The sequence below is a fragment of the Chionomys nivalis genome, chromosome 21 (assembly GCF_950005125.1).
Source record: "Chionomys nivalis chromosome 21, mChiNiv1.1, whole genome shotgun sequence".
Taxonomy (NCBI): Eukaryota; Metazoa; Chordata; class Mammalia; order Rodentia; family Cricetidae; genus Chionomys; species Chionomys nivalis.
Window position 1 is genome coordinate 24,224,745 of NC_080106.1, and position 18,735 is coordinate 24,243,479.

An 18,735-nucleotide genomic window follows, 5' to 3' on the forward strand; every position below is an offset into this window, starting at 1 on the left:
TGTTCACAAGAGTGTCTTCTGAGACTCAAGGAAGCTTCTGAGCCTTTGTAAAAGAAAAGCCATGCTACATACTCCAAGATACAATGGTACAGGACAAACATGTCTTACAGGGGAGAAAGTGTGATGTGTTTGTTGCCAACTTGTCTGGATCTACAATCCCTCGTGATACAAACCCCTGGACTCACTTTCTAGGGACTGTCCGTGTCAGGAGAGCCTTCGGACTTGCCTTTGAGGGATTTTCTTGTTTTTAACTGATAGGGGACTACCTGCTCATTGTGGCTGGTACAGTCCCTGGGCAGAGGTCCAGGACTGTATACAGAAGAGAAAGTGAGCGGAATAAGCATCCACTGCTCAGTTCTTGATGGTGAATGTGATATAACCAGCTGCTTTAGCCTCCCGCTGCCTGGATTTCCCCTCCATGATGGACTGCATCCTTGAACTGCGAGCCAGAATAAACCTTTTCTCCCTGACGTTGCTTTTGCCAGGATATTTTATCACAGAACATATAAAATAAACTAAGAGGAAAATAAAGGGAAGAATTGGACTCAAGAATGATAGAAATCTAGCATGGAAAAAAGTCGAATCTTATAGCTTCATTTCTGGCATCTAGGGTACAAGGTGTAATGATGTGAGATCCAAAGGGATTTAGGCAGTCTGTCCCCTGTGTCTATCTCTCTGCAGCCTATATGGCTTCTCCCTTGACATGGCTCTCCTTCTGTGTTGCTGGCATATCTCACATTTTGAAATCTCTGTTAGAGATTCACCTTCATTCTCCCAGATTCATGGACCGTTTTCTTGGGGAATGTTTTCAGACTCCAAACCTACCATGCTATCTGACCTTCCATGTTTTCCTTTGAAACTTTTGTAGAAGTCTCTCTGACTCCACAACTGTTGCATCCGTATACCTACACACCAACTAATGAGAGTGATACCCAGGTACAACTCTGGCTCCGAAAATAGACAGGCCATCTCAGATCATGAGCACAGTGGCCTCTGAGTGCCTAATGGGTTAAACACGGAGGCGGGGGGGGGGTGAGAGGAGCATCCCAATCCCAGGGCAATGACTTCATAGTCAGTCCTGGGAGTGTAGGGTGTCCTGGAACTCTCTTCTCAAGCTAGTCTTTGGACCACAGGCTGACAACAAATTTAGCAGACCTTTGGAAGACTTCTGAGGATCTGAATCACAAACTCTATCAGCTCCTCATTCAGATCATAGCCATCATAGCCACCACTTCCATTACCTTCTTCTCCTCTATCACAACCATGGTCATTATTACCGCCACCACCGCCACCATCATTACCACTGTTCCTACCACCATTAACTTCCTCATCTTCCCCTTTACTATGGCAGTTATGGTCGCCGTATGATGTCATCATGGCCATCATAACCATTACAACTCTCATTGCCACCATAGCCTCCCTCAGCTTCCCTTTTATTATAACCACAATGGCTATCATGATGGCCACCACCACCTTCACTCACCGTTATCCCTGCTACCACCATTACCACCAGCAGCAGCATTAACTCCCTCACTTTCCCCTTCACTATTACTATGACGATTACCATTACTGTCTCACCATCGCTGTCTTTATTATCTCTTCCTTTATTATCGCTGACATTACCACCACAATTATTATTACTATGAAAAACATCTCCATGATCACCATCACTACTGCCATCACCATCACCATCACCAACACAGTCAATAACTCCCTCACCTTCTTTGCTATCATTATTACCTCTACCGCCACCACACCGCCACCACCACTCCCACCACCACCATCGTCACCACTGCTACCATTGCCACCACACTGCCACCACCATTATCACCGTCACCACCACCACCATTGTTACCACTGCCACCACAACCACCACCGTCATCACCATCACCACCACCACCATGACCACCACCATCACCACCACCACCCACCACCCACCACCCCATTAGCCTCCTCACCTTCCCCATTCACCCATCACCACTACCATCACTATCATCACCATCATTACTGTCACCACCACCACCGCCACCACAACCATCATCACCATCACTCTCACCACCACCACCATGACCATCACTGTCACCATCATTACCATCGCCTTTCTTTTTCCTATCAGAAGTATCAGCACGGTTGTCGCCTTCGCCATTATTACCATTATGGTCGCCACCTCCACCCCACACCTGTCTTTGCGGTTGTCACCCTTCAGTGGCAATCACTCCTGTATTCATCACCATCTTTGCTACAAAAGCCATGACTTCGGTCTAGTTGCTCATAACTCCCAGAACCCTGGAGCCCAAGGCTTACCTTTCCTACATAGTGCGGCAGTGACATATTTTTCTCTTCATCTATATGCATTTGATTCCAAATCCAGTCTCTCTTCTGGCGCTGGAGGACAGGCAGCCTGTTGTGGGTGTCCAGCTGGGGAAGGTTAGGGCCTGCCATTGCTGCCGCTGCCAGCAGGCCCAGGAAGGTGCCCAAAGCAGCGGCCAGCTCTGTTAGCCTCTGCATCCTTCCAGGAGGAACTGATCTGGGGAAAGAGGATAGATAACATCAGGGTACAGTGGCCACTGCCCCAGGGTGTGAGCGACTCACTCTAGAAACCAAAGCTTCTTTGCCTCCCTCTCCTTTATCTGTCGCTCAGCTGACCCAGACTCTGGACTAAGTGGAAAAGGCAAGCCCCCAAACAATTTCCCCTCATACCCACATAGGCTGGCATGAAAGTGGGCACAGGGGTATGAGACCCTCCAGGAGGCTGGGGGGGACACCTGGAATACTGGTGCTCATGCTCCCAAAGCACCATGGGGACGCTCGGATTATTGCCATTTTACAGATGAGGCAATCAAGGCACAGAGAGGTCCACTTCACTTTTGATTATGAGGTGCCGCTGAGCATGGGCTCAGACACCGACCACAATCAGTCACCTTCATTGAGAGCACACCGCTTGCCTGGCTCCGCTCCAAGCGCTTTAGACACACTGTCTCATTTACTCTTCCTCCCAACTTCCAAGGTTGGTGTCATTGTGACCCTGGTTTTACAACTGAACTGTGACACAGAGACACTTAGTAACCGCCCCCAAATCACCCAAACTATAAGGATCAGAGCCAATACTTAGACTAAATCTGTGTGGCCCCAAATCCCAGTTCTTTCCTGATGTCTTCTGTGCCCCACCAGCTGCTCTGGGGTGGAGTTAAAGGCTCCTTCAAACATCCCTCCAGCTCACTCCAGTCTGAAAGCCCCTTTAGCACTGATGCTGCCTTCAGTAGGCTCCTAGGAAACCCCAGACATCTTCATCTGGGGGTTAGCCCTTTGCTCTAGAGCTTACCGACGCTGGCCACTTTAGAGGGTGGCTGGGGTGGGAGTTGAGAGACTGTGTACACTGGCTGGCTTTATAGCTTGTGGGTCCAGTGTAAAACAGAGCTGTAGGTTATTTATATATAAATAAGGAATTTTGTGATAGAGATGGAAGATGCACTCTGGAAGGTCACCTGTAGACTCGGAATGTGGCTCCCCCAGAGATCAATTCCTGCTTCTCTTTTAAGTTTCAAGAATGGGAGCTTCTTGGTGGCGGAGGCCATGGCCATGGCCATTGCCATGGCTTCTCAGCCCTGAGCTCCCCTGCCACCCATCCCGGGTCCCAGTGTCACTGACCTGCAGTTCCGAGGAGAGTATGAGAAACGAAAGTGTGTCTGGAGAGAGCTGAGAGCCTTCAGGGAGCTGGGAGGCGTGGCCTTTTCCCCTGCTATTAAGGGAAGGGGTGGAGCCTGTGCATCGCAGGAGGTTAGTAAACTCTAGTAACATCATCTCTGGACCATTGGCGCCAGGCTGGCCTCAGCGAGTCCTGGGCTGTCTGTGCTGACCTTAACACCCATGCTTCCTGTCCCCCCGCCCCCCAGCTCCTCTAAGTCTCTGCTAGAAGGAAGTGGACTCCAGTGTCCCAGAATGGGGCCCCGAATACAGGTGCTATGTGCCTAAGGGAGGCTCTCTCTCCCCAGATCTCGACTTCTTCAGCCCATCAGCAAAGGGATCTGCCTAGAACATTCTGGGGGCCCTTGGAGTAAGAAGTGGGCAGTGGACAAAGGGGTGGAGGAGGGTTGTGGGAACAGAAATTCTGCCTGGACTCTGGTCCTGACTCAGGGGGTTGGCAGTGTGATCCTCTGCCTCTACCTTGCAGGCATGGCTATGTGAGTCATTTCCTTCTCTTGCCGGGGAAGAACTGCCAGGCCTGGGGTTTTCTGTTCCCCTCAAGTAAGAAGTGACTAGGAAATGGAAGAGTCATATAGTAGGAAGTGAAACAGAGAAGGAGGGGAAGGGTTCTCAGGCCCGGGGTAAGCCGAGGGCGAGAGCCTCAACTCTGCGCTGATGCGGGTGAGCTCCTCCTGGATGCTGGACTCTACCAGGCTGTGGAGCTCTGCTGCCCTGGAGCTGTTCGCCACACTGGGGCCAACAGGAAGATAAGGCAGTGGGAATCCCATTGGGAGATGCAGCTCTGAGGAGAAAGTGACCCTTAGAGACTGGGAGGCTATGGGTGCCCTTTCAGGGATGCCCTTCTTGTGTTTTGTGGCACTGGGGTGTACCACTGAGCTACACTCCCAGACCTTAGAGAAACTTATTTAAGGCCATGCCTGAGTGTCAGTTCTAAGATGGCCAGGGGAGAAAGAGGATTTCAGGACGCAGCATCAGCAGGAATGAAGCCCAGATTTAGAAGAGCAGTCACCATGTCTGAGGAACCAGTGATGTCTCCTGGGTAGGAAGGAGATGAGCAACAAGGGCCCAGGCACCAGAGAGCGGCTCTGTTGGTGTGGTAGGTGAATGAAGTCCTCCAAACACCCATGTCCTATACACGGGAACCTGAAATGTTACCTTACATGGCAGAAGGAACTCTGGGCAGATATGCTGAAATGGAGGATCTTGCTTGAGGCTTGGGATGGGGAGTTGACCCTGGACTAACCAGGATAATTCCAGGATCTTTTGAAGATAGAGGCAGGAGGGTCAGATTCAAAGTAAGATGTAGTTAGGCCTGGTGGGACAAGCCTGTAATTCCAGCTGCTTTGGTGGCGGTAGCAGGAGGGTCTCAGAATCAAGGTCTTCCTTGTCTGCAGGGTGAGTTCAAGGTCAGCCCGGGCAGCCTAAGGAGACCCTGTGTCACAAATAAGGATGTAGTTCAGTTGGTAGACTGCTTGCCCAGTAGGCACAGAGCCTGGGTTTTATCTCCAGCACCCTGCAAATGAGGTATGGTGGTACATGCCCATAATCCCAGCATTTGGAAGGTGGAGGATCACAAGTTCAAAGGTCACCCTCAGTCGCATAGGAAGCCAGAGGCCGACCTAGGATACATGAGACCTTGCCTCAAAAATAAAGTGAAATAAAACAAAATGTAAAGAGAGGGCTTGGGATGTGGTTTAACAGTGGGGCACTTGTCTTGAATATGTGGAGCTCTGGAGTCCATCACCACAGAAAGATACAGTAAGACTCGCCTGAGGTGCCGAGAGACTACCAGCTATGGGAGACAATTGGAATCAGCATGAGTTCCTTCCAAGGCTTGGAGAGGGGTCACAACTCTGACTTCAGCCCTCTGATCTCCAGTTCAGATTCCTGGCTTTCCAAACCATAAAGCGATACATAAACAAACACGTGTGGCTTTAAGCCCTCAGATTCGGGGTAGCTTGTCGCTGTCATTGGAGGATTGTAGCCTGCTTATCGAGCTTCTCCTGAACACACACTCCTTGAGTGGCACATGCCTATGATCCCGGGACTTGGGAGGCAGAACCGGAATGACTGCCGGAAACTTGAGAAGAGCAGTAGCAATAATACCCTATCCAGTCATTTTCTGAGAGTTCATGTGGATCACAATGTCTCTTAGATCCCCTCCCTGCCCTCCCCGACCTCTGTTCTGGACCATATTTTCCCCTGGGAAAAACTCCTAGCCTTGGCCTTGGCCTCCGGCTGTGTTTGGCCGAGAGGTGTCCAATGGGTGCTCTCTGGTTATGGGAGGAGAGAAGTAATTAGTCCACCCCTTCCCCATCCCTACGTGGTTGCATTCTCCATCATCCCAGCTCCCAGTGGGCAGCATCTGTGGGATTTTGTCTCTGGGATCTGCATGTCTCTTCCCTTTTGCCTCTTCAGCTTCCCTCCATTGCTGGTCTCTGGGTGCTTCTGCATTCAGTGTGGCCCCTGTGCTCCCCATCCCCCACCCTGTAGCCCTTGCTGGCAGTCCCTTTATAGGGCCTAAATTGGACACTGAGTTTCCTGTGGGGACGTTGTATGACACAATGAGCAAACATAGTTTCTTTCCTAGGACCTGTTGGGATGAGTGAAGGGTTCTGAGGGTTGACAACAGCCACCGGCTATATGAAGACATTATTATATTGAACTTCCATGAAGCAGAGTTTACTGACTCACAGGGGACAGTAGCCTGTTGGTGGACTTTGGCTGGTCACCTAGAGTTCTCAGCTGACCTTCTACTCTGTGTCCAGCAGAGGCCTTGCTATGAGTTCTTGAAAAAAAGCCACTGGCCCCACAAGTTCACCCGTAAGTTTTCTAATAGGAATGGTCTCTGCTCTTTGGTGTCCCTTACATCAGGGGACAGGGAGGTCTGCTCATTCAGTGCTCTTTGTCAGTCAGGCATTGGTGAGGAGGCAGGGCCATGGGCACTTGGGAGGTGGGATATTGTACGGATGTCTCCTTCCCAAAGCTGGAGCCTGGGGTATGGAATGATCTGGCCTCCTTGAGCATGTTATCTGATTTAAACCTTGTCCCAATCCTTGAAGGCAATTACCAATAGTCCCCTTCGCCAATGAGGAAGGGAAGGCTCCATGAACTCAGACTGGAATGGCCCTTCTCAAATCAGCTCTATCTCCAGCAGCGCTTATCACGATAGCAGTTCTCAGTGCTTGGCTTTCAGAGAGACGTCTTCCTTTAAGTTTTACGCTCTCCCCAGCACATCCAGGACACAGACATCCCCATTCCCATTTTGCACATGAAATCAAAGTCTAGAGACTGCCCAGTGCACGATCGGCCTTCTTCTAAGTTTTGACCTTCATATGGTCTCAGAGGGACCCAGGAGCCACACTTATTTGAGTCTATTGTCTTTAGGGTTAGAAATTTAGCAGAGGGGAAGGGTTTTGTAGGATAGCCATGTCCCCCCTCCCCTTCTGTCCAAGCATGGGAGCTAGGATGATTGTGGTCTTATCAGGAACAAAATCTCCTGAAGGTTTAGCCGAGGTGACCTTCTCTTTATGCCCCTTGCTTTCGCCCAGGAGAGTCTCATCTCTCAGCCCTTCTTACCAGCTTCAGAAATGCATAGGCTGTCTTTGGTCGGGATCAGGGTCCCAATGAGATCTGGAAGGTTTGAGGACTGGACTGAACATCCCAGTTGGACAGCTGGAAACTTGTGTGAACACAATGGCCAGGGAACAGGAAGTGCCTAGTGGCTCAGCTGTGGGTGTGGGACATTTAGAAGTTGCCCATACTCCCTGCCATCCAGGAGCTGTGACGATGCCTAACTCTGGGGTCAGATAAATTCCGGAAGGATGACAGTGCCTGCTGTGCCTTCCGTCAGACTAAGAAGATCCCAAATTAGAAGACAGAGAATGCACCAATGTTGAGCACACCCAGAGCCCAGGACAGGCTATGACCGAGTCTCTGAGAACCCGAGTATGGCTGAACTCAACTATGTCCCAATAGGTAAGGATCTTGGAGGCTCTTGGAGTCTGTATCCAGAGTGCCCATGGTTCAAGATGTCAGAGACAAGATAACCAGGCCAGGGTCTGGGGACTGAGAGGTAGCTCTGAAGGCCAAGATGTCTGGGCATCCGAGTGGCTCTGTCTGCTGTTCTCTGGGTTCCCTTTGAGACTCCAAGCATAGTCCTAGCTACAAGACCTTAACTCCAGGACCCCCTATTCCCATCAGCTTGATGCTCCTTCCTCTCCAGATCACACTACACCCCTTCCCTGCAGGAAGCTCAGAGGGTACAGATTACACAGTCACTCCCGTGCTAGCACCTATCCTATATAGGCCCTGTGTCTGTGGACCTGTGAGAAGGTGGACTCAAACCATACCATACACATACATGAGAAGTGTGCTGGGAGGGAAGGATTTGAGAAGGGGGTCGAGGGCAGAACTGACATACAGCCAGAGTCTCAGGAGGGAGCCCCCCCTTATTCTCATTCATCTGCTATGGGAGATCATGGAGAGCCCCCCCCCCCCCCTTTTCCCTTTGTCTTTATAACCCATCTGTCCCTAGGACCTGGCCTCAAAGGGGCTGCGAGATGGGCTCAGCCTGAGTTCTGCAGATGACAGGCAGAAGGACAGTTTGGGCGCAGCTGAAGAGGGGCTGTGGAGGTCCTGGAGTGACACTGAGGCTCCCTGGGACTAGACTCTGGCTTTGTAGCTGAACAGATGTAGGAAATTTGGCTCCAGCTTGAGCCCCTCAGCGGGGCATAAGGCCAGTGTCTTGGGTTTGCTCTTCCCTGGCCACAGGCATCCAATCAGAGCCTTGCTTCAGCCTTAGCAGATTCTAGCTGCAAGGTTCTGGCTTTGGGAGGCTGTTCACTATTCTGGAGGGTTCCGGGGGTGAGGAAAATTAACTAACTAACTAACCGATTGGCTGAGTGACTCCCCTCTCTCTTCTCCCCACTCCTCTCTCTCTCTTTGGAGCCTCATATCCTTCAAGGATCCTGTCTAAGTCCCCCGTGGTCCTGCATACAGGCTTGTTCCCACAGCCACTCTACAAAGGGAATTCCTGTACAGGCCTTCCCCTCTATCTGGCCCATGGCCTTCCATGAGGACAGGGGCTGGATCTGGCAGCTAAGTGGAGCCCCAGGGAGAGCCTCTGAGGATGGAATGCTCAGCCCCACCCCAGCCCCCTACAGACTGTGGCCTCCACCCTGGAGGCCTGGGTCAGGGATGAGGGGCAGGGCGGTGGGCGGAGATGGCTCAGAACGTGTAGGGGGTGTGCCTGTGTTCAGTGGCTTTGGAGCCTGAGCTCTGTGTGTGGCCATGGGCAGTTCTTGCCTGCCTACCCCACACTTGGAGCCTCAGCTAACACAGGGGTGGAATCTCAAGGTACATGCGCAGCCACACCCTTCTCCAGCAATTTCTATATTGTTTTCTTGAGGACCCATGTTTACAGCTGGGGTTTGTCAGTGTGGACATTGGGAGGATGGGGGGGCAGCACCAATCAGCTATGCGCGGACCTCTTGGGGCATAGTCCTCCTTTGTAGCTCAGTTCCTAGAGGTCCCAGACCTGCTGGTTCCCTGGGACTGTCCCCTGGCTTGGCTTGTGGCTTCGCTTGCTCCCTTCCGAGTCTCCCCTATCTAAGCTCTTCTTTGAGCTCCTGAGCCAGTTAGCAGAGTGTGTCCCCTGCCAGCCCTGCCAACTCTTCTTCTACCTTCCGCCCTCCTACCCCTTCCAGCCACAAGGCATGCTGAAGGCTTCTAGAATGCTAATGCTTGTCCTATCCCGGGTCATTCCCAGCTTTGCTCCCTGGGCACATGCAGCCCCAGGCCACCTCCTCCATGCAGTCTTTGGATTGCCACCAGCTCCCAGCCTGACCTTTGCTTCTTACCCTGAGCATCCTCTGCCCAGGAACATACTGGGTTCAACTCTGTGGAATCTCCCTGGGGCTCAGTCGCCCATTCTACTTCTGGTTCTCCTTTCACCGACAGGATTTAAAAACCAACATGTGTATTTGCACACAGTACCATGGGTGGTCAGAGCAAACACAACCTGTGGTTTAACTGAAAAAAGTTCCTGCTTCTTCCCCCAAATCCCCTCTAACAGCGGTCACATTGCTAGCGCCCATACGATTTGACTCTTTAGGACAACGAGATCATCTTTCATACAGGTCCCCAGAGAGAACACACATACCCCTTCGCAGTGAGCCTCTTCAGGCATGGCTGCCACACTAGAGCTCACAGGCTGTTGCTACTCACCTCTTTCTACACCCGTGCCAGACATCACTAGTCAATCACCGTTTTCATGCCTCTGAATATTTAACACAACTTTCAAGATAAAGATTTCCAATAGGGCCAGATCTTGTTTGCAATTTGAAACTGATTAATACTGAGTCTTTGAGAATTAGGGCATTCAGAACCATTGCCCTGACTCGTACGGAGAGGCTCAAGCATCAGGCAGAGGACTTCCACCCTGGGGAACCTTTCAGCCTCCTCTGAGTTTCCTGACTTTGGCCGGGGAGCAATAACTGGGCATCAGGGCCATATGTTTTTGTCTGTTTGAATCTGTCCTGCTGCTCACGGGGTTTGTGGTCTTGGGTCTGAGTTTTACTGCATCTGGGCTTCGGCAGCTGCATCTGTAGTAAAGGCAGCAAAAGCTGCATCCCTGGACAGGAGGACTCAAAGAGGCAAAGCCCAGCACAAGTGTTCTGGTGTCTTGCTTGACCTCCTCCTGTCCTCTCTAGTCTATAGCTGTGCCTTCCCCTGGCTGCCTCATACCTGACCTCATTTCCTGGTGTTGCCTTAGGCTCATCTCCTGGCCCCCTGTTTTCTCCTCAGGGGATAATGTTGTTCACCATTGTCCAGTCCTGAGCCCCATTTCTCCCTACCAGCCTGTGTATCTGCCGCCTGGGGTGGGGGTGGGGGGAGCGGTCTTAAGAACCAGCCTGGTGTGGTGGTGCCTGCCTTTAATCCCAGCAGTCGGGAGGCAGAGGCAAGCAGATCTCTGTGAGTTTGAGGCCAACCTGATCTACAAGAGCTAGTTCCAAGACAGGCTCCAAAGCTACAGAAGAACCCTGTCTTGAAAAAACCAAATAAATAAATCAAATAAATAACCATCCCCTGACACAGAGCGAGGGGAGGCTGAGTTCCTGTGAGCTGTGCTAGTCTTCCCAGAATTCCAAGCTCCTACTCTTCCTTCAAGAAGCGCTCTGTAATTTCTCCCCTCAATGCCAGCTTAGACCAGGGTTATGATGGCCTTTTTGTATTTTTCCAACAGCAGTAGAATCAGTCCTTGAGGGCAGTCCCTGGGTCCCCTTGGCTCCTGGTTTGTCCTTTTGCGGCTACTTTACTGTGGTCTAAGTCATCTGATGGTCTCTGAACTACAGGATGGAGTGTGGCTATGGGGTCAGAAGGCGATGCTCTCTCTCCTCTCCCCCTTCCACTTTATGTGACCTCAGAATGTCTCTTTAGCCTCTCTGGACTTCAGAGGTCCCATCAGTCACATGGGAATTATTCATGTCAACTGAGGGGTACAAAAGAGGTGAGGAAAGCAAACTGGGCCACAGACTTGAGTTTTTGCGGAGATGCTGGCTCCCGTCTGCAGTCTCTGAGGTAACCGTGCGACCGTGAGTCATCTAACTTTGGGAGAAAATAAGTGTGGCCCTTCTGGCTTCCTGCCCCATGTCCGGCCCTTGTTTGGCTGCACAATGGTTCAGCTGAGACTACAGGGTGGGTAGGTTAACCCCTTCAGGGTACTGGGAACGTCTCCCAGCTCTTAGCTCTGAAAGTTAGAATTGGCAGGGCTCCCCTAAGGCTCGGGTGCTCCCAGGCCCCTTGGGGTCACCCGGTACTCTCCAGGCCGTAGATGACTGGGCTCAGGGCAGATGCAGAGAGTTTTGTGACTCCCTGGCCCAAGTGAGGACAGCTAATTGTTCTGGGCTGTCACAAACCTTCCTACTACTCAGCCCCCGCGCCCTGCTCTGAAGAGTCAGGAGTCCACCAGCCTGCCAGATCCTCCAAGCTTTCCGTGTGTCCCTGTCACCTGCTCTTGGAGCCTTGCCTGCCTATCTCTTCCCTCCAGGGGTTGGTAACAAGCACAGATGCCTGAAGAAGCTTGCGGTGTCGGTAGCTGGAGTATATGGCCTCTCTCTTCAGCTCTTCCTTTCATACGCTGGGTACCACCCCCTGATAGGATGTGAGGTGGGCGCTTGTACCTGTGCTTTGAGATTCTCAGTCATTATAGGATTCACAGGCACCTTCTGCTCTGGGGCAGTGGGGAAATCCACACGATTCCCCGGGCAATCTGCCTGTCACTATGAGCCATTTCCAGAGTCAAGGGTGTAAATGACATGCTCGGACTTTGAAGATGTTTCCTCTAATTTAAGTGCCAGAGACCCAGGGTAATCACAGGCACCAGAATGAGCCTGGGCTGTGGAGGACGAGCTCTAGGTTCAAAACTTCATCCCGACTTGTTTCCAAAGCTCAGTTGCTCTCTCTGAGTACAGAGAGACTCTATCTACCTGCTTGGGACAGGATAACAAATCTAGTGGCCATGGTTCTGGATTGTTTTTCTGCATGGACCATCCCCACTGCTCCCCACAGATTGTGGCTGGAATTGCACCCCAAAATGGCCTCTCCTAATGAAGGTTTGGAGACCTTAGGTAACCTTCCCAAGGCTACACGGAAACGAGGAGGCTGGATCAGTGCGGAGGGTCACTGTCTCTAAGCCTGGCTTTTGGTTCAGAGGTCCTTGTCTTCAGGGCTTTTCAGCGACTTTGCTGAGCTGCACGGCCACAGGGGCTTTTGGGCTCCAGGCCCTGAGTATCTGGTGTTGGGGGAGAAACGGCAGGCTGCCTTCCTGCCTGAAGCCGCCAAAACACCAATCGGCCCCGTGAGTCTGCGGGAGATGAGGGAAGAGATTTCGTAAACAGGACCCCCAAGTGACCAGAGCTGAACCTCAGAATGCCCATCTTAAAAGTGGGAGACACTGACAGAGGGAACGAGAGGCCTTTCGGCATCCCAAATCCCACCCGTCCCTTGAGGGACGACAGGGGGCAAGTCAGATCTTGGCAAATCTATCCCTTTAGCTCCGTTCTTTGGGCAGAAGGCAGAGCTACTCTTGGTAGACAGGGAAGGGCAGAGCTACTGTTTGCCCGTTCCGCACAAAGCAGATCCCACTCAATTCCAGGGCACAGGCCAGTCCTCAGCTCTAGCGTGCTGGGTGATACTGAGAATCCTGTCCTCTTTGAACCTATTATCCATAGACGCTTCAGGTCACCACTGGAGTCTCACTGACTTGTAAGACTGCCGAGTCGTTCTCCCGCCTGGCTCTGAGATCCATGGGTGTTCTTGCACACTAAGAGTTACACACCCTTTAGCCCTACTCTGGTCCCAGAGGAGACTCAGGCTGTTGCCCCCTGGGAGGTCCTACCATGCTCATCCTCCATAGGTACAAGTCAGGACCCTCCTCGTTTGGGCTCAACGGGACAGGAGAAGAGGGAGCTTTGGGAGCCTCACTTACCGGAGCCGAAGACTCTCCTCCACTCCTCAGACCGTCTGTCCAGGGCTGAGCTTTGTGTAGAGCTCCGCTGATTGCCTCAGGAGGGGAGAGGGGAGCCACACCCAGCCTGGGAGGGAGGCAGGTTTTCCAACTGGCCCTGGCCCACTTCCCCTTGGGATGGTTTCCTGTTATTGTTCCTTTGTGAGCTGCCTGCAGATAGGCAAGCCCTATGGTGGGCGGCCTCAGCCTGGCCAGCCTGGCCCTGTGGAGGCTTTGGAACTGCCCTGGGTATTCAACTCAAACCTCAATTCCAGGTCTCACCCCTGGGGTTCTGAGGCTAGCACTGGGTGCAGGAGCCCTGGTCTTTTTCCGGAGCCTTCAGCCATACCCTGAAGGCAGGTGTCATATCCCACCTTTTACAATTCAGACAGCTGGGGCTTAGTGGGTCTGAGGTACTCCCAGCTGGACAGAGTAACCAAGATAGAAATCCAGCTACCTCAGCCTCTCCACAGAGCTGACTTTCTACAGTGATTCCATGGTATGGTAGGATGGAAAGGGGGCTGTGGAGGCCTCGGGGCTGGCGTGGCTTAGAAATGGTACAATCACTTTAATCACTGGAGTGTCTGTTGGCTTCTTCTGAGCAGGGTGGTGTGGGTTTCAGTTCCAAGGCACCAGCCTGAATACTTCGGTGGGCATCATCTCCCTTTATGGATATTGGGTGAGGTCAAAGAGATGTCGCTTTACCTCTGATGCGACTGTGGGCCAGTCAGGGTTCCGTGCCTCAGTTTACTCGTCTGTAAAATGGATATAGTCATGGGCTTGAATCAGCAGAAGAGGAACTTAGAAGACGATGGAGCAGAAGGTGGTCCAGAATTCCTGGAAATCAAGACGTTGGGGAGATGACGTCAAGGTTCTGTTCATTCATTATGGAGAGGGCAGTGAAAGTTTCAAGGTGCTGGCCCAGACTAACTGACTTGCAGTCTGACAAGGCAGGCCGCCAGTTGTCCAAGTTTCTTCATGGGTAAAACTTTGGGAAGTCACCGACTTGTCCTCTTATTCAGTGAGGCAAAGGGGGACCATAGGAGAGCAGGCCTTTGCCGGGCATCAGCACAGAAGGGGTGGGGGAGGAGAAGGTTGTCTATTTGGGGCAGGTGGTTTTGGAGATGCCCATTAGACACCAAGTAGAGACATAGGGTTGGTAAGCAGAGGTGGGTGACATCCGAAGAGGAGCCAACCTGGTCCATGGGAGTAGGGCCAGTTTGTGGGGAGGGGGTGCTCATCCTCTGAAGTCTGTGGATCCATTGCAGGATGGGGAGCTAGTGAGGCCAGTAGGCGGATGGCTGAGCCGCCTCACCCTTGGTGAGGGTGAGACTGGGACAGCTCCGGCCACTGGATTTGAAAAAAGAGATCAGAGATTTGACCACAGCAGGTTGAACAAAACCCATTGGATGTTGGGATATTTAGGGTGGGGGACAAGGAGGCCAAGTCAGTGTAGCCAGTCATTCCCTCCAGGTTCCCCGAGAATTGAACTGGAACAGAGGCACAGAGATGGCATCTAAACCTTGATGGAATATTTGGGTTCTGAAGCTGTGTGAAGAGTTAAGGAGGGCAGCCTGCTGCCAGGGGAGCTGTCCCAGGAGCTGAGCAGGATCCATAGTGTTCAACCATTGTGCATGTGCATGTATGTGTGTGTGTGTGTGTATGTATGTGCATGTGTGAGTGTGTGTATATGTATGTGTTAATGTGTGTGTATGTGTGTGTATATGTGTGTATTTATGTGTGTGTGAGTGTGAGTATGTGTGTATGTGTGTGCATGTGTGAGTGTGTATGTGTATATATGTGTGTGCATGTGTGTATGTGTGTATATGCATGTGTATGTGTGTTTGTATGTATGAATGTGTGCATGCGTGTATATATGTGTGTATGTGCATGTATGTGTGCATGTGTGAGTGTGTATGTGTGTGCATGTGTGAGTGTGTGTACATGTGAGTGTGTGTATATGTGTGTGCATGTGCATATATGTTTACGTGTGTATGTATGTGTTGCATGTGTGTGTGTATGTGTGTGTGTCCAAGTGCATGTGTGTGTGTGTGCGTGTGTAATGAGCAAACATTAGCTCCACATTTCCTCTCTGCCAGGATCCATTCTGTCCCCTGCTCTCAGGGTGGGCTGGCACAGCACAGCCTGCTCTCCTGTGAGAGTTGCCTGTCCTGGGGTGGGGTGGGGGGCTGCATGCTCAAGGCAACACTTCCCGGTGGGTCTCATGCTCAGCGCTGACAGTCACCAGGGACAGGGCCTGTCCTGTCGCCACCCTTGTCCTGGTGGATGTGTCTGCCCTGAAAAGAGTCATCACTGTCATCTGTAAACAACGGATGGGCAAGCCTTGAATGTGCCCTGGGCTCCAAACATGGCCGTGGAGGTCTCCATAGCAGAGGAAGCTCAGACCCCAAAAGGCCAGGCTAATGCTCCTGAGGGTCTCATGCCTGATTTATCAACTTCCTGACCCCTGCTCCAAGGGTATAGGAGGCAAAGAGAGTAACGGGGGGGGGGGGGCACAGTGCAGAAAGTGGCACTGGAGGCTGCAGGGAAGGCAGGAAATGCAGTGGTCTACTGGAGCAGATTAGGAGCAAGCTAGAGGAGGAAGGAGTATGAGGGTAGGCTGGGAGGGCCCAGGGATGTCCACTTAGCCTGATTAGGAAGAGAGAGTCCTGTGTGAGGGCTGTGAAGCTGGCAGACCTGGGGCCAGATCCCGTCTCTGTGACCTCCAGCAGTTCATTGGCTTTTCTGAGCTGCTTTCCTCACCTTGGGAGTGGCCTTCAGGTCATACTTTGCAGAACTGCAAGGAGAGTCAAATGCACATTGAAAATCATTAACCCAGAAGACGTATTGAACACGTGCTTCTGTGAGTGTGGTCACTGGGGCAGGGATGATGGCTCAGTGGTCAAGAGTACTTGTTGCTCTTGCAGAGGACCTGGGTTCTGGTCCCAGTACCCATAGGGCCACTAATGACTTTCTCTAACTCTAGTTCTACAGGATCTGATGCCATCTTCTGGTTTCCTCCTACATTGCATGCCCATGGTGCAGAGACATCTGTAGGGGCAAAATCCCCAGACACACACATAAAATAAAATAAATGCATCTTTAAAAAACGAGTGTGGTCGTCAAGGATGCTGTGGTCCTTGAATCACGAGGGTGGGTCGAGGGGTTGGAAATGCAGATTCCTTGACCTCACCTGAGGTGGGTGGAGCCAATGCCTGGTGCTCTGCCCAGGACCAGCCTGGGGGTTGGTTGTTGTTGGCCTTGCTACACAGATGGGGAAACTGAGTCTGAGAGTTAAGTGCCATCTGAGGTCTGAGAGCTTGTTTTGGTACAGGGCCAGTTCTGAAACAGACCTTCATCTCCACAGGGAAGCTCTTTACCCAGCAGGCTTTCCTGCCTTGTGTCAACAGAACTCTCCCGGAGTTTTTCTGTCAATAAAAATTTCCACAGTCCTGAGCATCAACACTGGGGCAGGAAGATGGTGCCTTTGGCCTCATCATGGGTGGTTGTTGTAAAGCCCTGTGACCTCCACCTTCTAGGACCTGACCTTGATCGCACATCTCCTGCACTCCTTTCCCTTCTGTTCGGCACAGTCCCTTGATTTCGCTGATCTCACCTCCTCTGTGGGGGCTTTAGGACTCATGACCTCATTCACTGGATTGTCTTTCTTCTCCTACCCACATGAGCATGTGTGGAGCATAGAAGGGGTTCTCCTTAAATGAGGACTTGGAGCTGTGCGTGCATCAGAACCCTATTGGGGCATGGAGGGAGGAGTTACAGCTTCCCCAGGAGCCTCCCCCACTCTGCCTCTGTGCACTCACAAGGGCTCACAGCCCCCTCCCATCCCTTCCCAGCCCAGTGCTGCCTTGCCTGGGAGTCAAGGGATCAGCTGTGTTTTGCTATGTCCAGCATTACAGTGAATTTTTCTTTCTTTTTTGGTCTTCTTTTTCTTTTCTCTTTTCCTTCCTTCCTTCCTTCCTTCCTTCCTTCCTTCCTTCCTTCCTTCCTTCCTTTCTTCCTTCCTTGTTTTCTTTTTTTTTTTCAGGATGGGCCCAAACTCATGATCTTCCTGGCTCAGCCCCTCCCTCCAATACTGAGCTCATCGGTTTGCACTAGTCATGCCTGGCTCTTGATTCCTTTGGGTTTTGTCTTGTTTTAGACTACTTGATACTCCTATTGGAGCCGAGTGTTGCTAGGAACAGGGAGCAGATCCTCTTTGGAGAACTCATGTGATGCCAAACTACCCCATTTTTTCCCTTTTCTTCATATAGATGGTATAATACCAAAGGCAACTCTGAGGCTCCCACTGTGAGTCCTACTGTGTGCCATCCCAGTCCTAGGCTTTATATTTTATCTTTGACATGTTGGCTGTGACAGCAGGGGGTGGGGCTAATCTTTTTACAACTCTGAGGGACTGCCCCCAGGCAACTGTGCCTAGCTCCAGCTGAATTCCTTTCCGTGTGTCCGCTCGGCCTTGCCAAACACTGTAGCTCAGTCCAGCCCAGCCGCTCCTGCTTCCTGCCTCTGAGCCTTCACCCAGGCTGTCCTTCTCTTCTAGAATGTTCTTCCTTTCCCCTTGTGCTACCCCAGGCCCTCCCAACCCGTCAATGCCCAGCTCAGATGCCCCACCTTTCATGCAGCCTACCAGATCCTGCCCCCCTCCACTTACAGACAGACAGACAGACAGACAGACACACACACACACACACACACACACACACTGCTCCATCTCTTCAGTTGCCAAGCCTGCCATCAGCGCTCTATGCTAGTTAGTCTTCATCTGCAACTTGACTAGATTTGAATCACCTAAGAAACACACCTCTGGGTGTGACCATAAGAGGGTTTCCAGAGAAGTCTCACTGAGGAAGGCCCCCCTTGGGTATGGGCAGTACCAGACTAAGGACTGAATAGAAAGGGGAAAAGGAAGAAACAAGCTAAGTGCCAGCATCTCTCTCTCTCTGCGTCTGTCAATGTTTTCATCAAAACAAAACTACCCAATGATGCCCAAGGTTTTCTTAGTCCTGTGCCAGGCATGGGGAAGCTCACCATCTAGTGGGAGATGCCCAGATGAGCATGAGCCTATGGAAGGGACCCAGGCTGGTGACAGGGAATGTACTTTTGTGCTTGGCATTGTCAGAGAGGTGGCCTAATGTCCCCAAGCTGTTTTGAAACCATTGGATAAATTCTAGGTAAGTTCCCCGTGTGTGTGTGTGTGTGTGTGTATGTATGTGCGTCTGTGTGTGTGTCTGTGTGTATGTGTATGTATGTATGTATGTATGTATGTATGTATGTATGTATGTGCCTGTGTGTGTGTGTGCTTGGGTGTGCTAGTGGTGTGTGTCTGTGTGTGTGTGTGTGTATGTAGTGTGACTGGGGTGAGGCTTGGAGGTCATCATGGTGACAGGGAGGCCAGATGCTGTGGCAGTTAAGGCTGCAGCCACAGGAGCCCTAGGAGGAAGCGGGGTGCTGGGCAGCATGTCCTAGGCCAGGAGGGACCAGAGTGAGCTGCATTCCTGTCTGTG

The 18,735-nt window shown here is 51.7% G+C and overlaps 1 protein-coding gene across 1 annotated transcript in view; it reads right to left on the reverse strand.

Annotated features, from left to right (window-relative positions):
- The window catches only part of Cdh5 (cadherin 5), a 39,648-nt gene extending 26,377 nt beyond the window's left edge, over window positions 1-13,271 (reverse strand). Inside the window, exons 1-2 of the mRNA XM_057754370.1 lie at window positions 13,196-13,271; window positions 2,305-2,527 (exon numbers count right to left, since the gene is read on the reverse strand). Of these exons, the coding sequence (XP_057610353.1) occupies window positions 2,305-2,508 (204 nt within the window). The 5' untranslated portion in view covers window positions 2,509-2,527; window positions 13,196-13,271. The remainder of the gene's footprint in view (window positions 1-2,304; window positions 2,528-13,195) is intronic.
- Window positions 13,272-18,735: the final 5,464 nt, after the last annotated feature.